The sequence below is a fragment of the Oncorhynchus keta genome, chromosome 5 (genome assembly GCF_023373465.1).
Source record: "Oncorhynchus keta strain PuntledgeMale-10-30-2019 chromosome 5, Oket_V2, whole genome shotgun sequence".
Taxonomy (NCBI): Eukaryota; Metazoa; Chordata; class Actinopteri; order Salmoniformes; family Salmonidae; genus Oncorhynchus; species Oncorhynchus keta.
The window spans coordinates 2,152,186-2,170,450 of NC_068425.1; the positions used below are offsets into that span (position 1 = coordinate 2,152,186).

At 43.8% G+C, this 18,265-nt stretch overlaps 1 protein-coding gene across 9 annotated transcripts in view; it reads left to right on the forward strand.

Annotated features, from left to right (window-relative positions):
• The first annotated feature begins 354 nt into the window (after nucleotides 1-354).
• bcl2l12 (BCL2 like 12) overlaps nucleotides 355-18,265 on the forward strand; it is a 34,081-nt gene continuing 16,170 nt past the window's right edge. For 2 of the 9 annotated variants that reach the window (XM_035770646.2, XM_052518435.1), the window contains exon 1: nucleotides 356-704. In XM_035770646.2, the coding sequence (XP_035626539.2) occupies nucleotides 614-704 (91 nt within the window). In that variant the 5' untranslated portion in view covers nucleotides 356-613. Of the gene's footprint in view, nucleotides 705-15,338; nucleotides 15,878-18,265 lie in introns of those variants that run through there. The other 7 variants (XM_035770645.2, XM_052518436.1, XM_035770647.2 and 4 more) reach the window with 7 other exon arrangements.

An 18,265-nucleotide genomic window follows, 5' to 3' on the forward strand; every position in this document is an offset into this window, starting at 1 on the left:
ACAGCTATGACCAGAAGTGACCTTTTCCTAGCAGATTAGGAGAATTTATGCATCAGATTAGGATAATTAACATAGCAGGTTTGGAGAATTAGATTAAGGTTAGGAAAGGGAGTAGGGTTAGGGTTAGGGTTAGCAAAAATGTTCTCCTAACCTGCTACGAAAATCACTTTTGGCCTTAGCTATATTTGAAGTGCTGTGAAAAAAGTGTGTAGCTTAGGGGTTCCCAAACTCTTTTGTGCCATGACCCCATTTTGATATATGAAAATTCTCAGGTTCCCAGAGCACTGATGGTGATATCAAGACAACTGGGAACTCTGAAAAATTTGAGGTCAAATCATGACGCCAGTGAACGTCAGGTCAGAAAGTCGGAGCTCTAGAAAGAGGCCAGAGTTCCCGAGTTGTAATGACCGTTCAAAACGATTTTTCCAAGTCTGAGTTTTTTCCACGAGATCCCAGTTGTCTTGAACACACTGAAGTCGGAGATTTCCGAGTTCCCAGTTATTTTGTATGCGGCATTATTGCTCAGAGGGAGACGGCCCTTTGAGACAGGAACACAAACTCCTCCACAGTGACCCGTGAATGCATTCGGTCACATGACGGCTCAATCAGTTGAATGACTTCACTTACCCGCATGTCAACCGAGCCAGAATCACAATCAAATGGATTGGGACGTAGGTCCCTAAGTGCTCTTCCAAGCATTGGAGGTAAGCAGTGAGTAATCACTCGTGTGGGACACTTATAATGCTGTTTTCTGTTAGAAACATGCACAGCCGAGGGAAAGGGGCATGGTTAGCTTTTGAAACACTCCAATAAGAATTATTTCCTCTGAATCGGTCGCTTGATTTTTGTATTTCCGCTGCATGCTTGCAAGTACCGCATGTCGTTTACATAGGAAATATTTTCTTTTCATTACCCAGAAAGTCAACCAGTTTTTTTTGCATCCATTGTGAAAGGCAACAGTTCCTCTCTCAATGCGAAAAATCTTTCCAACACTCACCCTCGATAACCTCCAAGCCTCATTGTGAAATCGTTTTTCAAACAGGCGTGCGTGCAGTTGATGTGGTTTGATGTAGCTAACAATCGAAGTTGCCTGCTGCAGTATATCTCCCCGAAGTTCTGTGCGCAGCACTTTTGCCACCAGCTGTGTATTATACAACGCCTCCATATGGCAGAAGGAGACACATTCATAAATAGAGCGCAGAGAGGCCTGCCCCTGTTCCCTGATAGATGAAACCCCATCTATGCCAAAGCCCACATTTAAATCCCGTGGAATATGGTTTTCGTCAATATAGCACGCAGCACACATCAACTGTGCCGTTTCATACTCGGGAATCGTGAGACAGAACAATATGTCCTCATGAATAACATCCCCCGACATGTACAGTAAACAAAAGTCAATGCATGGGCATAAACTGGGGAGTTTGAGTCCTTCAATCAGAGTTTCCTCTTGATTGCTAGTAATGGCATAAATGATTTGTTTAACAGTGTTCTCTGACAAAGGTATTGATGTGAGTTTCTTTGCCTCTGCCTCCCCGCACATTGTTTTCACCACATCAATTGCAGCCGGTAATATCAGAGTCTCTGCAATAGTGTGTGGTTTCATAGCGTAGCGGGCCTAGTCATTCACCGTGGGAATGACTGAAGTGCAACGGTAAGTGCGGCCTTCTCCCACGATCTAAGGGCTCTCTCTGGTTGAATTGTATCTTTTAGATTTGAATAATTATCATTTAGATTTTTAAGCTTAAACACATCACAATGATTTTGGAAATTCTCCTGCAACCCCATTTTTATATCAGGCAGTGTCGTGACCCCTTGTTTGGGAATCGCTGGTGTAGCTGTATCGAAGTGACATGAAAAGAGCTTCCACTCTTTTTTTTTTCTTTTTTTGAGAGCAGACATCTTTTTTGCCTAAGCCGTTGTTTTATGTCCAAGCCGTTGTTTTATGTCCAAGCCGTTGTTTTATGTCCAGCCGTTGTTTTATGTCCAAGCCGTTGTTTTATGTCCAAGCCGTTGTTTTATGTCCAAGCCGTTGTTGAGCAAAGGGAGCTGAAGAAATGGTGATGGATGCTCCGCAGACTGTGGAGATTCAGAATGTTGTTCAACATCTGATATGCTGATTGTGAAGAAGGTGGATTTTATGGTGTTTATTGCACATGTGGTTAATTGTACTGCACAAACTAACAAGAAGTCAAAGAAACTGGACATAATAGCATCTGCCGAAACATTGCAAAAAAATTCTGTCCGAAGTTGCTCTTCCTTCTCAGGCCCCAGAGCCGGTAGTGATTGGTGTTGGCAGTTGAATCTGAATAAAGGAGTGCATTGAGTTTTGTTTAGTTAATTTTAGTTTAGTTTTATTTTGTTCATGATTTGGGCTGATATACAGCCAAAACAGCAGGTGGCGGAATGCACTTATATCTTTTGTTTGCGAACCGCAGTAATGTCAAAGAAGACCCCGTACAATAGGTGGCGGCAATCCACCAATAGGTGTAGTCTGCCATAAAACTTTAACGAAGAAGAAAAAGAAGAGAGCGGACATGCGCAGATGTTACGTTTGGTAGAAGCGGTAATGATGCTTGAATGATGCTCGGCACCTCAGTACCTCCAGGCTCTGATCAGGCCCTACACCCAAACAAGGGCACTGCGTTCATCCACCTCTGGCCTGCTCGCCTCCCTACCACTGAGGAAGTACAGTTCCCGCTCAAGTCAAAACTGTTCGCTGCTCTGGCCCCCAATGGTGGAACAAACTCCCTCAGACGCCAGGACAGCGGAGTCAATCACCACCTTCCGGAGACACCTGAAACCCCACCTCTTCAAGGAATACCTAGGATAGGGTTAGGGTAAGTAATCTTTCTCACCCCCAAAAAAAAGATTTAGATGCAAGTGGCTGTTCCACTGGATGTCATTGTATGTAATTTGTAAGTCGCTCTGGATAAGATAAATGACTTAAATGTAAATGTAAATGAACCTCACGGCGGTGGAAATAAGAATGAATGGACGTTGGTCCAGAAGAATGGAAAAGTAGCAAAATTGTTGGGGGAAAAAAATGGGAAATAATGTGTAGTTCTGATAATACACCGTTGTATCTTGTAGGAGTAATTTTTTTGTGAAAAAAAAATGATATACCCGTCACAAGATGGATTGGTAGATAAGTGGGTGGGGCTGGTGTTATCATCATCATATACAGCTACATTTTTATGGCATGGTCTGCCCATCTATGTGAGAGACACAGACTCTGTCTCGACCTTTTAAGTCTTTATTGAAATCTCATCTCTTCAGTTGGTCCTATGATTGAGTGTAGTCTGGCCCAGGGTTGTGAAGGTGAACGGAAAGGCACTGGAGCAACGAACCGCCCTTGCTGTCTCTGCCTGGCCGGTTCCCCACTCTCCACCGGGATTCTCTGCCTCTAACCCTATTACGGGGTCTGAGTCACTGGCTTACTGGTGCTCTTCCATCCCGCCCCTAGGAGGGGTGCGTCACTTGAGTGGGTTGAGTCACTGACGTGATCTTCCTGTCCAGGTTCGTGCCGTTGGGGGGATCTTTGTGGGTTATACTCAGCCTTGTCTCAGGGTAGTAAGTTGGTGATTTGTAGATATGCCTCTAGTGGTGTGGGGGCTGTGCTTTCGCAAAGTGGGTGGGGTTATATCCTGCTTGGTTGGCCCTGTCGTCAGACGGGGCCACAGTGTCTCCTGACCCTTCCTGTCTCAGCCTCCAGTATTTATGCTGCAATAGTTTGTCGGGGCGCTAGGGTCAGTCTTATGTCTGGAGTATTTCTCCTGTCTTATCCGGTGTCCTGTGTGAATTTAAGTATGCTCCATCTAATTCTGTCTCTCTCCCTCTCCCTCCCCTCCCGGAGGACCTGAGCCCTGGGACCATGCCTCAGGACTACCTGGCCTGATGACTTGCTGTCCCCAGTCCACTTGGTCATGCTGCTGCTCCAGTTTCAACTGTTCTGCCTGCGTCTATGGAACCCTGACCTGTTCACCGGACGTGCTGCCATGTCCCGCACCTGCTGTCTCTAACTCTGATTGATCGGCTATGAAAAGCCAACTGACATTTACTCCTGAGGTGCTGACCTGTTGCACCCTCTACATCCACTTATTATTATTTGACCCTGTTGGTCATCTATGAGCGTTTGAACATCTTGGCCACGTACAGCTATAATCTCAACCCCGGAACAGCCAGAAGAGGACTGGCCACCCCTCAGAGCCTGGTTCTTCTAGGTTTCTTCCTAGGTTCCTGCCTTTCTAGGGAGTTTTTCCTAGCCATCGTGCTTCATTGCTTGCTGTTTGGGGTTTTAGGCTGTGTTTCTGTATAGCACTTTGTGACATCGGCTGATGTAAAAAGGGCTTATGAATACATTTGATTGATTGATCATATGCGCCTGCAGCGAGTTAGCTAATCAGACAGGTAGCTGGGGATTGGATATCATTTCCTTTAAAAGTGCTGTGTTTTGTGTTGTTCGGTGCTGGGAGTTGATCGGAGAATGTCTCCCCATGGGGATCGAGCCCCAATGCAAGTGTCCATGTCGTGCGCCTCCCGAGTGGCGCAGCGGTCTAAGGCACTGCATCGCTACAGATTTGGGTTCAATCTCAGGCTGTGTCACAACTGGCCGTGACCGGGAGTCCCATAGCGGGCCGGGCACCTGGTGGGCCGTGCACCTGCAGGCTGAATTTGGTCGTCAGTTGAACAGTGTTTCCACCGGCACATTCGTGTAGCTGGCTTCTGGGTTAAGAAGGCGGGTGTTAAGAGGCTGTGACTCGACCTTCGCCTCTCCCGAGCCCGTTGGGGAGTTGCAGCGATGAGATGAGATCATATTTGGATCACAATTGGATTTCACAAAAAGGAGGTAAAGAATGGGTGTTTGCACTGGACCAGTGTCTGTGGGACAAGAAGTCTTACCAGCTAATTCGAGTGAGGAAGTGGGAGGCTGTGCTGACCACGAACTGAGACTGGAGCTGATTGGTGATCTGAGAGCAGAGGACCGAGAGAGGCATTGGTAAAACGCAAATCTAGGAGATTTAGCTCTGCTGTGTTTCTTCCTGCGATCCTCTTACACTACTTTCTCTCTCTGGGCTGTTTCGCCACGCCACTGAAAACCACTATCGTTGGCAGGTTTCTCTGCCGTCTGTCTCCCTCTCGTTCAGCACCGGAGGCCGGGCCGTCGGAGAAGTCGCCAAGCAGTGTCAGCCCGGGCGCATTCCAGGACATCGCTAGATGGAGACGTTTACTATTTTATTGTTGTGGGGATATGGTTCTCATCGGGCCCGAGAAATCCAGAACCTATCTCCACCCTGTATATGTTGTCTTGTCTGTCTTTCCCCCTCCCTATTTTGTCCTTTAGAGCAGTTGGCAGAGTAGAGCAGGGCCAGGGGAGGGTTCCATATTGTGTGCAGCACCAGAGTGAGATTGTAGTGCCTTTCGCCACATTGTTTTCAGTGCCTTCCCTTAGAATAACTATCTTGTTGCAGTGCCACATCAGAATAATTCAGTGTGCAGTGGAGTAAGGTTTGTAGTCCCTTTCACCATATTGTCGCAGTGCCATATCAGAATAATGCAGTGTATCACTTTTACATGCCCGATATTTACCTGAGGGAGTAAGGGGGGGGGGTCTATTGTGTCGACACAGTCCTGGAAATCGTACAGTCTGCTGTGGGAGGTGGGGTACAATCCATATTACCTGTCCTGGTCTTCTGTTTTGGGGTTGTGTGCCTGAGAACATTAAATCCTGTGTTGTATGGAGTTATAAGGGGTTCACACTAAACTGTGACATGCCGACTTGTGGAACCCGTTCAAAACATCCAAAATGATGGAGAAAGCATTGGGTAAAGTAGAATCAGTGAAGATCACGAGAAGTAGGCTTGTTCTGGTTTCTGCGGATCAGAAAAAATGTATGTTGGATATCGACATTACTCTATTAATGAACATTCCAGGAGTGGTTGATGCGCGTAGGATGAATCGTATGGTTAATAGCAGGAAGGAGAAGTGTTGTCTGTTCTAGTGTTTTTTTGTTATGTGGAGTCTTGCCCTACTCTAGTGCAGCTGTGATATGTGTAGTATTCTGTCAGAGCTTTTGTAAACCAACTTTACAACGTTCTTGCTGTAAAATATTTGGACATGTAAGAAGTGTCTGCAGACGAGAGAAGCTGAAATGTGGAAAAGATCACTATGAAGGAGATTATGCATTTTTAGTAGAAGAGAATAGCCATGGAGCAAAATATTGTAACTGTGTTGGAGAGCACAAAGTGCAATCCTTGGAGAGCCCTATAAGGGTGAGAGGTTGCCAAAATCAAGGCAGGAGAGTCTCCATCAAGGTGCCGTAACAAGTTTTGTCCAGCAACACGTTATGACCTTCTATGTAGCCTCTGCGACATGGCTCTGAGGGCAGCCGCCCTCGGGTTAACACGAATCATGCTGTCCCTCACATTGGATTCCCAATGTCCCTAATTGTGCTCGAACAGCTTCCGGTCCAAATTTGTCGTTCCCAGCCACCAAGTCCTTAATCTTTTCATCCAGAACCAAGTCTGACATGTCAGAATATAACGGTGCATTTGACAGATTGAAGTGTCTGGGGAAAAAAAGTGTAACAATGGACAGGGATGAGGTCATGTGTATCATCATCATAGTCATTTTAAAGTCCTGCCTTGATTGTAGTCATTCTAAAATTGTTTGATTGGTAAGAAACTGGAAACCATGCATCTAAAGTCTGTAGTTTATAGCATTACGCCCAAGAACAACTGACCTTAGACGATGTTTGAGTGTTGATCAGGACACATATAGAATATTTGCCATCTGAGACGCACTGAAAGCAATATTGGATTTTTAACCAAGACAAATCGAAATGTTGACCAAGAACAAATACAATGGGCAGCAGGAGAAGGAAGAGTAAAAAACAACAGTAAACCCAACCAAACCCACTACAATGCTGCTTACCTTGTTGTGCATGCCAGCCAGATGAACAAATCTCCTGAATGATCTGAGATACTTGATCAATTAGATCATCTGCTGAAGCAACATTTATCAGCCTCCCCCTATCCCAGTCAAGGCACCTCTGCATGGTTTCCATTCTGCAAGCCGACAGTTTTGTGAAAATAGAGACCATAGGACTGCGATTCCTGTTAAAACAGTGCCATAGTACTAACGTTAACGTTCCTGGTTCTGAAGTTGTTCATTTCTGCATCATAGGCTTAGATGAAATATGACCATTTCAAAGGGTATTCAAAAGTCATATCTGTGCTGTTGGAACGCTGGTATGTTGTAGATATTAGCAAGGTTTTTACAGGGTTGTCTTAGGTCAAATGAGCTTTATGGGAGTTTTGTAAATGTTTTCATGCTAACCGCGAGCTAGCGCGGCGAAGGCTAGGTGGCATTGCAATTATGGTTAGCCAGCGTAAAAATATCTGAAAATGCAAAAACATGTTTCACGTCAGTACTCCTCCACAATAAATCACCTTTATGTAGCTAGCAGGGCTGTACAAATGTTACAAGACTGCACCGTTCACTGCAGCGAAGGCCAGGGTGTGCGGATCAACTTTATGATTAATAATAGTATTTAAAAATAATCAACCTTGTTAACGTGGACTCAATGACATGACGTCCGGGATTATCGAGTGCAGTCATTTAGGGTCTGTTTGCAGCGGATAAGGAAGTTTCTTCTCGCCATCTTCAATTGTTGCATCAAACTGACTGTACACTGATTATTGAAACCTGGTTGAAAGGAGGAGCTAGGGGAATTGGCTAGTAAAGGAACGCGTTAAGTTAACGTGTGTAGGTGTATATTTAGCATCTTTGGTCGTTGGCGTGTGCAGGACCATTTGCAAGTGCTTATTTGACGCGTGTAGGCGCTAATTTAGCGCATGAAGATGTTAATAGGCTTTCTCTGATCTAAGGATTAAGGCTTTATGTACCACCTGCACTGAGAATGGCAAAAAGTGAAATGTTTGACCAGCTCTCACTGGGTCATCCACACAGGGTTGTACAGAGACAGGACACTGAATCAAACAGCCTACCAGATGATACAAAGTGCTCATTGACGCAATTCAGCATTTCAGTTGTCATATATAGCAACAGAGTCCTTCAAAACACATGACGGTAATTCATTAACATTACTGTTACCAGAAATAGACTTAATAGCCTTCCAAAACTTTCTAGGGTCATTCGGGTTATCAGTGGTAAGACATAAAATATTCAGACTTGGCCTTCCTGAGAAGAAAAGAACACTTGTTTCGTAACTGCCTAAACATAAGCCCATCAGCATCAGAACATGATTTCCTTGCTTTAGCCCAGGCTAGATTACGGTTGTGAATAATACAAGACAGCTCAGAAGAAAAACATGGATTATCCCGCTCTTTAACCCTGAACCTGCAGAATGAGGCATGTTTGTTTACTATTTGGGAAAAACCTTCATGAAAGAATTTCCAGGTTTCCACATCAGGGATAAACTCAATCTTCCTCCAGTCAAAATAAAACAAATCAAGAAAGAAAGAAAGCCTGCTCATTAAAACACTTCAAATTTCTCTTACGGATAAAACCTGGGTTTGTCTTTGGAACCTTCGTATTTCTAAAAGCAACAACAGCACAATGGTCACTTAAATCATTACAAAAAACACCAACCGCAGAATATTTATGTGGAACATTTGTCAATATCAAATAAATCAGGGTAGATTTATCTGGGCATTTAAGATTTGGGCGAGTGGGTAAGTTAATCAACTGGGTAAGATTCATAGAATTACAAAACATTTTTAAATCATCAGAAACTGGCTTTAACCAACAGCAGTTGAGATCACCAATCAAGATCATTTCACTGTAAAGAAGTTTAGACATAAGGCTGCACCAAAGAAGAAAATGCATCACCGAGAGCAGAGGGGGGGTCTATAACAGCCAATCACAGTTAGAGGGGGTCTATAACAGCCAATCACAGTTATAGAGAGCAGAGGGGGTCTATAACAGCCAATCACAGTTATAGAGATTGGGGGTCTATAACAGCCAATCACAGTTATAGAGAGCAGAGGGGGTCTATAACACAATCACAGTTATGAGCAGAGGGGGCTATAACAGCCAATCACAGTTATGCTCTCTATAACAGCCAATCACAGTTATAGAGAACAGAGGGGGTCTATAACAGCCAATCACAGTTATAGAGAGCAGAGGGGGGTCTATAACAGCCAATCACAGTTATAGAGAACAGAGGGGGGTCTATAACAGCCAATCACAGTTATAGAGAGCAGAGGGGGGTCTATAACAGCCAATCACAGTTATAGAGAGCAGAGGGGGGTCTATAACAGCCAATCACAGTTATAGAGAGGCCCTTTGAAACCTCAATATTCAAAGCAAGAAATTCCAACTGTTTACAAATAGTTTCAGACTTTGCCACACTTACATGGAATTTAGATTTGACATATATAGCCACACCCCCACCTTTCTTAACCCAATCTGTGCGATAAACATTGTAACCACTTATACAAATATCCTTATCAAAAACATACTTGCTGAGCCAGGTTTCAGAAAACACAATTACATCAGCATCCGTTGATTTAGCCCAAATCCTAACCCCATCAATTTTTGACAACAGGCTGCGTACATTTAAATGAAAAATACCAAAACCATGTCTTGGGTTTGGAGACATTGCATATCAGGGCCAGGGTTAGGTTGCACATTACCTGATATCAACAAAAGAAGAATAACTAGGCACATCTGTTTAATAACCTTTGCACGGCTTCTATTTTTTAAGAGACCTACTGCAAGCGAATTCTACATGTGAGTTGCCAGACAATACAAAAGTCATTTAAGACCATTAGACTTTGGTAGTGACACATTCGTACTATTCACATCATGCCACAAATACATCGGCACTTGGACGAGTGAAAAAGAGCGAGTTCCTGCAGACAAAATGTCCAATGGACGGGAGAGCACATTGTCAAATGTACTCACCCAGCGACAATGTTCGTCTTCTCCAGAGTTCATTCAGTAAGGTCAGTGCACGAAGCAATACCAAGAAAACTGTAATTTTCTCTGACAAAAAAAAAAAAATTAGAGGCCAATGAGGGGAAGGGAAGAGACAGTGTGTATGTATGTCTGAATGTGAGTGTTTGCGCGTGTGAGTAGATTGGGTGTTGATTATTGAGCTGCCACTGACAGCCAGGCGAAGAGCAAAAAGGAGCAGCTTGGACAAGACACTCCGCAGACGAAGGAGGAACTCAGGCCAGCCAGAGACGGGGTTACTTTGGTAAACTTCAAGTAATGAAGTGCCGAGTTGAGGAGGACCCGTGATCTTTACACCAGCAAAAATAAATAGTTTGCACTACACAACAACGAAGTTACGCAACCATAGATAAATAGGTTATTAGTAGTTTCAAATGTACTAGTCACAGACAAACGACTTGACATGCTGCCATCTTGGATTTGAGATGCAATTAAGGTACAGTTGAAACCAGAATTCATCCGTGAAGAGCACACTTCTCTTCTAGTTCCGACAATGCAGTAATATCTAACAAATTCACAACTACCTTATACAAACAAATGTAAGGGATGAATAACAATATGTACCGGTACATAACTATATGGATGAGTGATGGCAGTGCGGCATATGGTGGCAGATGCAGTAGATGGTATAGAACAGTATATACATGTGAGATTAGTAATGTAGGATATGTGTACATTATTAAAGTAGCGTTATACCTAGTGATACCTTTATGAAGTCAACTTATTAAAGTGGCCAGAGATTTGAGTCTGTATGTTGGCAGCAGCCTCTCTATGTTAGTGATGGCTGTATAACAGTCTGGTGGCCTTACATTAGGCTTTACTGTAGCTAGCAAACGTCACCTAACCCACTAGCTAACATAACGAGTGACCTGTAATTTAATGCAGTGAAAATGAGGACGTGACGGTTAAACCTTTCTGGGATAAGTGGGACCGCCCCACCTGGCCAAAATCCAGGGGAAATGCAGAGCGCCAAATTCAAATAAATTACTATAAAAATCTAACTTTCATTAAAATCACACATGCAATATAGAAAATTACAGCTACACTTGTTGTGAATCCAGCCAACATGTCAGATTTCAAAAAGGCTTTTCGAGCGAAAGCAAACGATGCTATTATCTGAGGATAGCACCTCCTTAAACAAAAGAGAGAAAGCATATTTCAACCCTGCAGGCGTGACACAAAACGCAGAAATAAAAATATAATTCATGCCTTACCTTCGACAAGCTTCTTCTGTTGGCACTCCAATATGTCCCATAAACATCACAAATGGTCCTTTTGTTTGAGTAATTCAGTCAATATATATCCAAAATGTCCATTTATTTGGCGCGTTTGATCCAGAAAAACACCGGTTCCAACTTGAGCAATGTGACTACAAAATATCTCAAAAGTTACCTGTAAACTTTGCCAAAACATTTCAAACTGCTTTTGTAATACAACTTTGGGTATTTTTTCACGTAAATAATCAATAAAATTGAAGACGGGATGATCTATGTTCAATACAGGAAGAAAACAAAACTGAAGCTAGCTTTCTGGTCACGCAGAAAGCTATCTAACAGTACACTTCCAAGTGACCCTCGTTCAAGATGGCTGTACTTCTTCATTACACAAAGGAATAACCTCAACCAATTTCTAAAGACTGTTGACATCCATTGGAAGCGATAGGAACTGCAAGAAGGCCCCTTAGAAATCTGGATTCCCAATGAAAACCATTGAAAGGAGAGCGACCTAAAAAAATAAAAAAAATCTGAATGGTTTGTCCTCTGGGTTTCGCCTGCTAAATATGTTCTGTTATACTCACAGACATGATTCAAACAGTTTTATAAACTTCAGAGTGTTTTCTATCCAAATCTACTAATAATATGCACATCTTATCTTCTGGGGATGAGTAGCAGCCAGTTGAATTTGGGCATGCATTTCATCCAGACGTGAAAATACGGCCCCCTGTCACCAAGAAGTAAAAAAATGTGTTTTCTCGTGTTGAGTGGTAGAAGTAAAGAACACATCCCTTGTTTGAACTACTGACTGGATGTCAGCCACCAACGACATACCCAAAGTCAGATTCCCACACATGCACAGTACCTGCATCATGTGCAACTGCTGGGGGGTGAGAGGCAGTGGATCAAACCATTGTGAAGCAAAGGGCAGGGGGTCCCCGCGATATGCAACTGTTCAGGGAAGTCAGGAACCAATACACACAGTCAGTCAGGAAAGCTAAGGCCAGCTTCTTCAGGCAGAAGTTTGCATCCTGTTGCTCCAACTCCAAAAAGTTCTGGGACACTGTGAAGTCCATGGAGAACAAGAGCAACTCCTCCCAGCTGCCCACTGCACTGAGGCTAGGTAACACGGTCACCACCGATAAATCCACGATTATCGAAAACTTCAACAAGCATTTTTCAACGGCTGGCCATGCCTTCCGCCTGGCTACTCCAACCTCGGCCAACAGCTCCGCCCCCCCCGCAGCTCCTCGCCCAAGCCTCTCCAGGTTCTCCTTTACCCAAATCCAGATAGCAGATGTTCTGAAAGAGCTGCAAAACCTGGACCCGTACAAATCAGCTGGGCTTGACAATCTGGACCCTCTATTTCTGAAACTATCCGCCGCCATTGTCGCAACCCCTATTACTAGCCTGTTCAACCTCTCTTTCATTTCGTCTGAGATCCCCAAGGATTGAAAGCTGCCGCAGTCATCCCCCTCTTCAAAGGGGAGACACCCTGGACCCAAACTGTTACAGACCTATATCCATCCTGCCCTGCCTATCTAAGGTCTTCGAAAGCCAAGTCAACAAACAGGTCACTGACCATCTCGAATCCCACCGTACCTTCTCCGCTGTGCAATCTGGTTTCCGAGCCGGTCATGGGTGCACCTCAGCCACACTCAAGGTACTAAACGATATCATAACCGCCATCGATAAAAGACAGTACTGTGCAGCCGTCTTCATCGACCTTGCCAAGGCTTTCGACTCTGTCAATCACCATATTCTTATCGGCAGACTCAGAAGCCTCGGTTTTTCAGATGACTGCCTTGCCTGGTTCACCAATTACTTTGCAGACAGAGTTCAGTGTGTCAAATCGGAGGGCATGCTGTCCGGTCCTCTGGCAGTCTCTATGGGGGTGCCACAGGGTTCAATTCTCGGGCCGACTCTTTTCTCTGTATATATCAATGATGTTGCTCTTGCTGCGGGCGATTCCCTGATCCACCTCTACGCAGACGACACCATTCTATATACTTTCGGCACGTCATTGGACACTGTGCTATCTAACCTCCAAACGAGCTTCAATGCCATACAACACTCCTTCCGTGGCCTCCAACTGCTCTTAAACGCTAGTAAAACCAAATGCATGCTTTTCAACCGATCGCTGCCTGCACCCGCATGCCCGACTAGCATCACCACCCTGGATGGTTCCGACCTTGAATATGTGGACATCTATAAGTACCTATGTGTCTGGCTAGACTGCAAACTCTCCTTCCAGACTCATATCAAACATCTCCAATCGAAAATCAAATCAAGAGTCGGCTTTCTATTCCGCAACAAAGCCTCCTTCACTCACGCTGCCAAGCTTACCCTAGTAAAACTGACTATCCTACCGATCCTCGACTTCGGCGATGTCATCTACAAAATGGTTTCCAACACTCTACTCAGCAAACTGGATGCAGTTTATCACAGTGCCATCCGTTTTGTCACTAAAGCACCTTATACCACCCCCCCACTGTGACTTGTATGCTCTAGTCGGCTGGCCCTCGCTACATATTCGTCGCCAGACCCACTGGCTCCAGGTCATCTACAAGTCCATGCTAGGTAAAGCTCCGCCTTATCTCAGTTCACTGGTCACGATGGCAACACCCATCCGTAGCACGCGCTCCAGCAGGTGTATCTCACTGATCATCCCTAAAGCCAACACCTCATTTGGCCGCCTTTCGTTCCAGTACTCTGCTGCCTGTGACTGGAACAAATTGCAAAAATCGCTGAAGTTGGAGACTTTTATCTCCCTCACCAACTTCAAACATCAGCTATCTGAGCAGCTAACCGATCGCTGCAGCTGTACATAGTCTATTGGTAAATAGCCCACCCATTTTCACCTACCTCATCCCATACTGTTTTTATTTATTTACTTTTCTGCTCTTTTTTGCACACCAATTTTGCACACCTGTACATGACCATCTGATCATTTATCACTCCAGTGTTAATCTGCAAAATTGTAATTATTCGCCTACCTCCTCATGCCTTTTGCACACATTGTATATAGACTCCCCTTTTTTTCTACTGTGTTATTGACTTGTTAACTGTTTACTCCATGTGTAACTGTGTTGTCTGTTCACACTGCTATGCTTCATCTGGGCCAGGTCGCAGTTGCAAATGAGAACTTGTTCTCAACTAGCCTACCTGGTTAAATAAAGGTGAAATAAAAAAAAATAAAAAAAATAAAAAATATATTGCGTACTATTAATATTATTTAAATTAGTTATGTTTACAGTGATATATTGGGGAGACAAATCATATTTTTCCCATGATGGGGTGTCATGTCCCCCTTGGGATTTCCGCCTATGGTCTATGCATGAGTTTATGCCAAGTTCACAACAACTGGGAACTGGGAAATCCCCGACTTCCATCTTCAAGGCATCCAAGACCACTTTGAACTCTGAAAAAAACAACCTCCGACTGAGAAAATTCGTTTTGAATGCTTATCCAACTCGGAATCCCAACTTGGGAACTCTGAGCTTTTCTAGATTTCTGACTTTCTGAATTCGTTTTTTTTCCCGAGTTCACATTTGTCTTGAAAGCACCATTAGCTAGCCAACTTCACAATGACTTCCTATAATGCCGCGTTCAATGCTAGTCGGAACTATGAATCTAATTTCCAACTTGCTGATTCATTGAACGCTGCACAATATAACTTCAACCAGTTTTATCAAAGATTTTTACAACTAAGATGGACCACAGCCTGTTGTTTCTAACGGGAACAAATTAGTCATAGTGAGCAGAACAAGCAAGGAGATGCGAGCTAGCGAGATCCTATTGGCGCGTTCTAGTAGGGAACGCCTCTTTGAAGTGAGCGTGTACAATTCGCTTTGGCACTCCTTCTAAACAGCTGTAATTGTTTTGAGTAAAAGTTTACAAAACGTTGTCCAAACAGCACGGATTCTAGTTTTGGTGACAGAAAACTGTATTGAGATCAAATGTTTCATTGATGAGAACATTTGCCGAATCTCGGCCAAAATCCATACAGTTCCATATTCTCCCACTGCCGGCCAATGGGCTTCCTATTACTACTATATTTGGTAGTGAGTGGAAACGCCAAGCGGGTGCTTCACATTTATACGTCAGGTGAAATATCTGTCTCATTGTTCTATGATTGTAGCATTTTTGACATTTCCGAGTTTCCTAGTTCCGACTTGTAGTTGAACGCGGCTCAAGTGGGGTTCTGGGATTTCTATTGGAGAAGCAATCTCTGCCTATCTTCATACTGTACTGTCTTTGACGTAATTTGTATCAGTTTGGATATGCGGAAAGTTGGAACTTCGAGTTTCATTTGGTCAAGAGCGGTTGACTTGAAATTGACCCACAAAAGTAGCTAGCAAGATTCGATAAGAAGTATACACATATGAAGAGCGGTCTGTGAGGACTGACAATAGTGGAAGCGAATGAAAACATGTGACGTTAGCTATATATGTCTTAATGTCTTCTATCGGATTAATACAATTTACAGCGAAAAGCTCGGTAACGTTAGCCTGCTGTTGCTAGCTTGAAGTTGGAAGAAGTGGAGAGGAGACGAACGCTTAGCACTATATATATTTAAAAAAAAGTTATATTTTAGCAAAGTTCATATTACTCCACTGGAAAGTTTTGCTTATGAGGACTCCGATTCGGCGTCGCGTGGAGCAGTGAGGACCGAACCACCACAGGTAACGTGTTAATATTTAAGTGGCCGCATATTTTGAGGGAAAATCGACGTTCGGTCCAGTGTTCCAGCCATTCAAACATCAGTGGGTGTTAGCGGTGTGCCGATGACCAATGTAGAGTAGCACATTTCCATTTTTGAAAATATGAAGTAAGTCAAGTGTAGCCTTGTGAATATTCATGCCACAGATACCACATGAACTGATACTAGCATGCCATGACTAAAGAAAGGAGAGGGCGTGGTGTCAGTTTCGACAGTCTGATAAGATGCTGGCACGAAGTTCTTGGACGAAGTAATATCCTTATTTACTACAGCCATTAGCAGGGGCGCAACTTTGGTGTTAGAAGTGGGGGTCCTCCCTCAGAATGTGTTTGTGCATCTAAAGCTCATTTGCTGCGTTTCTACTAAGGGTGTTCGGAAAACAAAAAACAAAAAAAATTGGTCCAACAAGAGTAGTGGTCTTTAATTTTAAAACGTGTATTTTTCCATTTATAGGCACACCCTGTGTGTTTTAACAAAATCAACTGTCCGTACTGAACTTGTCTGATTAAATAATGAAGACCCACACATGACTCGAGGGAGCCAGAGAGCCTAACCAGAAGGGGGGGAAAAAACTATTCCTGACCGTCCTTCACCCGCTGCTGCCGGCCTTCACTCCTGAAGTTGCTGGTAATAGGCTATGTCAGTGGTCGGAAACCTTTTCCATTTGAAGTGCCAATTCATCTTGCCGTTTATTCCAATCTGCGTGCCAGTTATGATTTTCATATGCACAATTTGTGTAACAGTTTAATTTAATTTATAATTTAATTTATAATAGTCTTTGTATCTCAAAATCATTGGCTGTGGTTAATCTACATAGCCAAATATGTAATAATAACCTACATAAAGCCAACATACAAAAACATTGCAGCCTGCAGGTAGAAAATATCCTGATAAAAATAAATATCCTATAAATCACATTGGCTACGCATGGCCTGTCTGCAATTATCTTGAAACGTTGTATCAACTGGGTCGCCCCAAAATTTGTGCGAGCGAACTTCAAACATTTTATAAAATATTCTGGGCCCTCATAGTTTCCCCTGCCAGTGACCTTGGGACAGACACAGCTGTAGGCTATTTGTGATATTGGTATAAGAAGTAATCAGGTATTTTATGGCCTTTCCCTGGATCAGAGCATTACATTTTTCCCTTTCATGCCGAACGGTTATCGAAAGGGAGAGAGCTGGAAATATTGTTCAAATACGTGGAGGAACTATTGTCATTCTCAATTCTAAAAACAGACTTTGTTTACTTGCTGTTTGAGGTGAATAAAAATTACTTTGAGAAGCTCCGCAGCTCATTAGAAATACTATCAGACATCCCCAAATGGTCACATTTATAGGCCTACATTCGGTGGGAGGCCAGGTAGACTAGTCCTACTTCTATATGCATAATCAGGTGTGTGTCCTTACTCAACATTGACAGGAGGGTTTCAAACAAAAGACCATTAATAATTTGACAGCTCGTAAATGTAATGAAATAAACAAAAACATGTCCACTCCGATAATGAAAACGAACAGTAAATACTAATAATAATATATTTAGTGCATTAACAGAAATAACCATAACCAAACACACATTGCAGATTTAGAAATAATGGGAAATCACTGTAAATGTAAGCTACTATTGGTGATGTACAGCATGTAATGGGTAATTGATTGACATAACTTTATTGTGTGCACTGTTTGCTATGAAACAATGAATACCCACAAAATTGCGTGAGAGAGTGCATTCTGGAGGGACGTGCCTCTGAGCCACAATTCTCATTCTTTTAATTTAATTTAATTTTTACCCCTTTTTTCTCCCCAATTTCGTGGTATCCAATTGTTGTAGTAACTACTATCTTGTCTCATCGCTACAACTCCCGTACGGGCTCGGGAGAGACGAAGGTTGAAAGTCATGCGTCCTCCGATACACAACCCAACCAGCCGTACTGCTTCTTAACACAGCGCGCATCCAACCTGGAAGCCAGCCGCACCAATGTGTGTCGGAGGGTGCACCTGGCAACCTTGGTTAGCGCGCACTGCGCCCGGCCCGCCACAGGAGTCGCTGGTGTGCGATGAGACAAGGACATCCCTACCGACCAAGCCCTCCCCGACCCGGACGACGCTAGGCCAATTGTGCGTCGCCCCATGGACCTCCCAGTCGCGGCTGGTTGCGACAGAGCCTGGGTGCGAACCCAGGGACTCTGATGGCACAGCTGGTGCTGCACTACAGTGCCCTTAACCACTGCGCCACCCGGGAGGCAATTCTCATATTCTTGGACCGTGGCATCTCCGCAGCCTCCTCAATGGATTAATCCACTGAGACAGGCGCAAATAAAACAGGTGTCTTGTGTGCCATGAAAAAAGAA